Source organism: Corticium candelabrum, chromosome 13 (genome assembly GCF_963422355.1).
Source record: "Corticium candelabrum chromosome 13, ooCorCand1.1, whole genome shotgun sequence".
NCBI lineage: Eukaryota > Metazoa > Porifera > Homoscleromorpha > Homosclerophorida > Plakinidae > Corticium > Corticium candelabrum.
Window position 1 is genome coordinate 3,386,039 of NC_085097.1, and position 7,521 is coordinate 3,393,559.

Consider the following 7,521-nt stretch of genomic DNA (forward strand, 5'->3'; position numbering starts at 1 on the left):
CAAAAATGAGACTGCTACAGTGGCGTCGGTACCGATTGGTTGCCAGGCCCAACCAACATTTATTGAGTTACTGAACTACCACTAGAACAGCAGTACATGTTAATTCAGAGCCGGCAGAGCACTCCAGATGTTGGGTGGGCCAGGTCTTGGGTGGTCAAGCCTTCTCCACAGTAAACGTAAAAAGATGGCTAATTTATTTAATTGCTTAAACCAATGTTTTCAAATGTTCTTGTTGAAAGCTGATGACAGAAGTCCCACTTTCAAAAGTTGGGTAGTCCATGGCCCACCTGACCCACCTTGCTCCATCGGCCCTGTTATTAGAAGGTGAACGTTTCTTAACAGAAATGAGCACCTAATTGAATTATATTAGAGGTGGGAAATTATCTTAATGGAAGGATGCGTTTGTATTAGAAGAATACGATACACTGCGTGTCATAACGTGTGGTATTTGTTGTGAGGAATTAAAATAAATTTAGGTGTTAGCACAAATATCAAACACACAGAAAATAGAATGACACCGAAATGTTTATAATGTACAGTCGGTTCCAATTGTGTTCTCATTTTATTCATGAACACTGTTTTACATTTGTTCCTCTTTGAGATGTCAACTAAAAGTCTGAACTGAACACCTAAGATTTCAATTAAATGTTAATTTAAGATGTTGAGAGACATCATGCAGTTTGTCAAAAAACATTTTGTATACAACAAAGGAAATACATCAGTGCAGAATATAACAATTCGTGCTTGACCTGATCCATGAAAAGTTATCGGACATCCTAAGTTGGCTTGCAGCAGTTCATATTATTAATTATCCTTTAGTGCATTAATAAATTTAGATATTTATGAATATAAAGTATGCATGCATATTTTCATAAATTTAAATGACAGTAAGCATATGTGTGACAATGGAAAAACTCACAGAAGCGTTGCCAACACATTACATATATTCCGCACCTACATACATGTACATGTATGTCATCTGCATTATTAGACATTGAAATGGCCGCCCTTGCTGCCTTGACAGATGCACCAACAGTTTGCTAATTATGGTCAGAAGTGATCATGAATTGTTCAGACGAAATGTCCAATGACCAACCATTATATCCAGCAGTGATACATGTATTAATTAATATTAGAGTTTTGGACACTGTAACAATATGTAAGAATTGTCATTGAAAATGAAAATTTAAATGTTTCACAATCTGACTTTTGGTCTGTCTAGAAACATGGTGTTTGGCTAATGTGTTGTGTTTTTGTTTGCTAACAGGATGTCAGTTGCTTTTTGTATGAAGTAAATGCGACTGATGTAGCACTGCAAGTCATTGCTGTCACTCAGCTGCCGAGATTGAGAGTAAGTTGAATGCAGTGGCAGGGTGGCTGTGTTTTGTTAGTCTACTGATCGAGTGTGGAATGTTGCATCATTTTGCTTGTTGGCATGAATGTAATTGTCTGATAATTTTGCTGTTTATCTGTTGTGTGTGTGTGCGTGCATGTATGTGTGTGTGTGTGGTGTGTGTGTGTGTGTGTGTGTGTGTGTGTGTGTGTGTGTGTGTATGCATGCGTGTTTGTGTATCTGCCTCAATCTGTAGCTGTCTATCTGTCTGTCTATGTGTTTGTCTGTCTCTGTCTGTCTGTTTGTCTATCTGTCTCAATGAATGTGTAGCTGTCTATCTATCTGGTTTGTGTTTGTTTGTCTGTCAGTCTGTCTGTCTATGTGTTTATATGTCTGTGTGTTTGTCTCTGTCTCTCTATCTGTCTTAATAAATGTGTAGCTGTCTCTGTTTTCTCTATCTGTCTGTCTATACAGATCCAAGTCCACTAACGTTTTAAAAGTATTTTGCTGTGAAGAACTGGTTCATCATAGAAGTTTACGATGTGTACAAGTAGAGGATCTGTAGCAATAAAATAATCTGTCTATGTGTCCATCTGTCTGTCTATATGGTGATATCTCTATGAATGTGTAGCTGTCTGTCTGTTTGTCAGTTTCTGTGTTAGGAATACTGTTAACGGCAGCATGAGACCCAACAGTGGTTATTTACGAGATTCCAGTAAAATAATTACAGATATATTGAATGCTGTGTGTTTGTTTGTGTGTCTGTCTGTCTGTCTCTCTCTCTGTCTGTGTTGTCTTTCTCATATATTTTTATAACGAATGCTATTACAAGCAATACTATTTAAAATGTTCCAGAGACCCAGTACATATGTGTTTGTCTGTCTGTCTATGTCTGTCTCAATGACTTTGTTGCTGTCTGTCTGCATGTCTGTCTGTCTCAATGAATGTGTAGCTGTCTGTCTGTCTGTCTGTCTGTCTGTCCGTCTGTCTGTCTGTCTGTCAATACATATATTTGCATATAGCAACTACTAGTACAGGCTACATGTTGTCCAGCGACCTAATGTTGCTAACAGCAAAGCATTTAAAATTGTCTGTCTGTCTGTCTTTTAGATGTGTTTCCCATGTAATTTGTTTTATTGTTGTTGTGCGCTGTGGTTTTTTGGTTAATTAAAGGGAGACTTGTGTTCATTTACAGGAAATTTGTGTTGGAGTGCTTGGCAATATGGCTTGCTGTCTGTCAGTCCGAATTCAACTATGTCAACGAAGCGACTTCTTGTAATTCAGTGATGTCAAACTTGCATGTAAACAATGCAGTGACACACACACGTGCACACACACACACGTGCACACACACACACACACACACACACACACACACAACAAACACACACACACACACACCATGGCCACCCAGTTGATTCCAAAAATGTGAATGCTTTGTCAATCTTACTATTCAGACATCTACTAACCTAACTGTAACATCACGGTTTCACCACTAACAATTTTGTAGATCAGTAATTCGTGAAGTTCTCATGTGTGGTGACCCACCAACACTAATCGAAGCAGTCAGGTAACTCAAATCTGCAACAAATTGCCATCTTTGTATTTACCAATATACTAAAGTTGCCTAATAACTGATCATCTCAATGTATGTAGGCTCATTCGCACGTGCGTATGTGACGAGAATTGTCGAGTTCCCTGGCTAACGACGTTTCGAGAAAGTGAATTTCAGAACTCGTTGCTTTTCATTCTCGAGAGTTCTACTAATGGTAAACAACTCCTTAGTATTACGTATACCTACCCACATCACACAACCCGTTATATTTGTCTGGTGGGAAGATATTAGGTCAAAATGTGTTTTTCTCGTGGGGAATCTGTTTACTTGTTTGCATGATTGATATTAACTATCAAGGGCGTTTCTAAAATTCTGTATGGTATTTAGAAAACTTGCTGACAAGTGTAGCTCAACTTGTGGACGATGCCGTTCGTACGGACAGCGACCTTGCAAGTGTAATTGCAGGTCCTCGGTGCATGCAAGCGATCTGCGAGGCATTTGGCCAAGTCAGGTTATTTGTTGTTGATTGTAATGAGTGTGAAAGTGTGGTACGAAGGCAGTTACATTGTAGACAATCGGAGCCGTCGAGATGTGACGTATTCCTATTGCTAATGCAAGCTCTGTCGTCGACAGAACAAGGGATCCAGTCGCTAGGTATGGAGTAAATAAATGTAATAAATATTTAATAAATTAAGTATTACTATTTGTTCTCGTTTATTAATATCGTTATGGTTAGGACTTCTAATACAATGAAAATTGGCAATAATTATTTAATTGTTATTAAATAAAAAATTATTTTTAATATTAAAATAAAATGTATTATACAATTCTGAAAAACATCAGCACACGATAGTTGAACATTATCCAACTGTTGGGGTTCCAAACTATTGTTTTTGATGTTCTTTCCACTTTGATGTCGTCATGACTGATTTCCTAAAGGTAGTGTGCAACGAAAACCTAGAGGACGGGTGATGCGAGTAATTCAGTATTGAAGGATAAATCCTATCTGCTTTAGGCCATAGTTTCTGGTTGCCACCCGCATGATTTTTGTTTCACATGAAAAAATTATTACTACGCATGCGCAGTGTACAATCACTTGACAGGAGTCAGACGTGCTACCTGATGTCACTGCTCAATGCCATCTTGTACAGGAACAGTCATCGTGTTCTGGCACAGTTGATATGATCTTTATAGTACGTCTGGCATCCATATGCAACCTACAGGACTGGTTTTGCCAAACATACATCGGGTACATTCGTATTGTCTTCAGAGTTAATACCATCGCAATATATCGAGTGGGTGTGGGATATACTGATCATAATAATACTAATAACCGCCGCTTCAACTTTGGAGAACTGTTTATCAGAAACAGAGGTGGCCAAGTTCAGATAAGGCTGCTACTTTAGTGTGTGGGCACCAGGAATGCATACTGGTGCTCAACGGAAATGACATGCCCACACAGACACACCTGCGCGAGACTGATTTGAGGCTACCTACCTACCTACCTACCTACCTACCTACCAACCCACCTACCTACCTACCTACCTACCTACCTCTTTACTGGTTAGAAGACCCGCTAGGGCCCAGGTTAACAGTCACTATACACTTGCTACTATGTAGAACCAACAGTCACTATGTCACTATACACTTGCTACAAAGTAACTCTAGTTACAACCATCAGTCACTATGCACTTACTGTACTTGTTTTGACAGAAACGACACTCCATAAAGAGAGGCGATTGCATGTGAGTTCCTTGCCTAAGGAATTATGTCTGTGCCCATCTTGTACTTGAACTTCTGATCCAAAAGTCCCGGATGTTTCCATTCTCCAAATGCACTCTCTAACCAATTGAGCCACAGACGCCAAACTCCTACCCACCTACCCACCTACCCACACATGTACATACATTCATACATACTCAATAAGTCGTGTATGTGTGATCATCATGGTACATTAAATCATGATGTCTTGTGTTCAGTTATAGCCATGACGTCAGCATTTGCTTGAGTAGCTTCAAGACTTGGTACCAAATCTTGCTGGCTTCATGCCCAAGACCAGCCTCTGGTGCCACCTGTGGCTAGCCTCAGCCTCTCAGACCCGTGTAGTGCCGATTCAGAATTATAGGAAGATGATTTTGAATCGGCGCTACACAGGTCTGGGAGGCCGAGGCTAACCTGTGTCACCATAGCGCCAGCTGGCCACCCCTGAGAAACAAATATTTCCTTGTAGTGGACTTAACTGGGCCACAGTTATAAATTCACGACTGTCTCCTTCTTGGATGTAGGGAAACCAGTTACGTGTTATAAAGTGTGAAGCAGGTGTTAATTAATTAAGAGAGAAAAGTCTCTCAATAAGGAGACCTCGAGGTGAGAAACCTCAGTGTGAGAGCGATTAGTTAGCTAGCAGATGACTGAGGAAGTGGTTTGTTGTAAGGAGCAGAAATGCTATAAAAAGCTAGACTGAGTGCCCAATCTTCTACTACACCAAGTGCACTAGCTGCCATGTGTGCATAGCACTACGTGGTTTCGAACAATATTGGCCTAAGCAGGAAGATTAGTAACAAGACAAACCACTTGGTCTTATGCACACTTGACAGCTAGCACACTTGATGTAGGACCCTAACGAGAAGGAGGACTGGGCACAAGTCTAATACAAAGCAGCAATATTAGGCTTTTAGTTTGCTGTTTTATTGCTGCCTTATCCTCTTTCTAGACTCCCTATGCAGACACAGTGGATGTAACAAGACCAACATGCATCTTGCCATACAATAGCAGATGTAGCATGACCACCAATTCTCCAGTAGGTTAAAGTGTGAAAGTCAATGTTGTGGAGACTCCTCCACAACTAAGTCAGCAACACCTACTGAACCACACCCTTCTAATTTAATTTAAATATCAAATTAATTGACTTCAAACGGGTCACCATTCCAGTTCATATTTAAAACGTTCAATATATCTATAAAATTTTCAACTTGTATGTCTGCACTGGACTAGTGTTTACATGTATTGACGAGGGAGCAAATATCACTGTGTGCATAGAAATACAATATGAGAAACAAATAGTGAATACCTAATTTGTTTTTAGTTTATAAAAATGTAAATAAATTTATTTATTAATTTAATTTTAATTAATAATTTAATTAATTACTCAATTTAATAATTAATTTATGTAGAGCAATAATAGTAAACATGTGCAGTTAACAAAATTTCTAGTAGATTACTCTTATTTTATAACTAAACTATTAGTTTTTAATAAATTAATCACTATCAACTATGCCATTATGCTGTTTTTTCAAGGAGTGCATGACATATGACTACACAAGCATATATTGCTATAACTATGGTCACGTGATATGTGATGTCCCAAATACCTATTGCTATACCATTGTCACGTGACATCACAAGCACCTAGGTTATACTGACATGGTGTATATGACATTGCATGGCAAGTGTGCAATAAGTTACTTCCCGTTAACATCACACTCTTACTTATACATCTAAACATGTCACGTAACTATAGTATAGATTAGTTATTGTATGATAATTTGTACAGTACACATCCAATATTTGATCATATATGCTATTGTTACAGTGGAAGTCTGGGCATCGGCGTGGTCCCTCGTATGTGCACACATCTGTGCATGTGTCAGCACTGATATTCACTCTGCTGTCAACGATCAAATCCTATCGACAGCCGCTGCATGCAGTCTCTTGTCTATCTTGATAGAGAACAACAGATCTGAAGCACTGGAAGCACTGGAAACATTACAGGATGGTGAGTTTATTAGCACTCGAGAAATCTTTTCAATACTGATGATGCACGACATTGCAGCTCCTGCTGTTTCAATCGTAACGGCATTAGAGCAGCTACAGAGACTCAGCCACGAAAGCGATCTCGAAGAAGAAGTTGAAGACGAAGCTTTACAGACATTCCGTCAAATTTTGAACGATGTAGTAAACAAAGTACAACGTTGCTGATGTGACACAACAGTAGACTCATGCCCAGTCCTTCTTCCTGCTAGTTTGTTACACCAGGTTAGGTCAACAACACGTGTGAAACCACTTGGTCCTATGTACAGGTGAGCTAGCGCACGTGGTGTAGCAACTTAGTGGTGTAGCAACTTAGTGCGAAGGAGGACTGGGCAGTAGTACTGTAAACAGTAAATTACATGTTGTGTTAGTGATGTGAAGCACTAGATGCAATCTGTTTGTTGAAATTGTTTGTGACTGTCTGTCGGCTTTCTTCAAGGTCTCAAGACATGCTAGTTTGTATACTTGTACACTAAAGTCAATAAAAATGTGGACATTGATTCCGAGTTAATTATTTAAAAACAAATGTTGTGCTCCTGATTTCGTATCAGTGTGTAATTATACGTAATATAGTAGCCTCGTTTCCAGACTCTCTCGCGCTAGTCTTGTCCGGTGCCTGTATGACTAGACCGGACAAGACTAGCGCGAGAAAGTCTGGGGACGAGGCTATAATATAGTAAGGCCAAACCAACTATTTTTTGATGCTCGGATATCTGGACATGGGCCAAAAGAAAAAGTAATGATCACGTGACAATTTGAGCATGCGTAGTAGTTCACATTGCATTGCTCATAGATACTGTAGACAGGTGAGATGACAAAACAG

General features: G+C 39.3%; 1 protein-coding gene across 1 annotated transcript in view; it reads left to right on the plus strand.

Moving 5' to 3' along the window:
* Positions 1-7,280, plus strand: part of LOC134188515 (protein SAAL1-like) — a 10,038-nt gene extending 2,758 nt beyond the window's left edge. The window contains exons 2-9 of the mRNA XM_062656676.1: positions 1,268-1,351; positions 2,529-2,608; positions 2,844-2,903; positions 2,990-3,102; positions 3,276-3,399; positions 3,460-3,542; positions 6,481-6,663; positions 6,721-7,280. Coding sequence (XP_062512660.1) covers positions 1,268-1,351; positions 2,529-2,608; positions 2,844-2,903; positions 2,990-3,102; positions 3,276-3,399; positions 3,460-3,542; positions 6,481-6,663; positions 6,721-6,866 — 873 coding nt within the window. The 3' untranslated portion in view covers positions 6,867-7,280. The remainder of the gene's footprint in view (positions 1-1,267; positions 1,352-2,528; positions 2,609-2,843; positions 2,904-2,989; positions 3,103-3,275; positions 3,400-3,459; positions 3,543-6,480; positions 6,664-6,720) is intronic.
* The last annotated feature ends 241 nt before the right edge of the window (positions 7,281-7,521 follow it).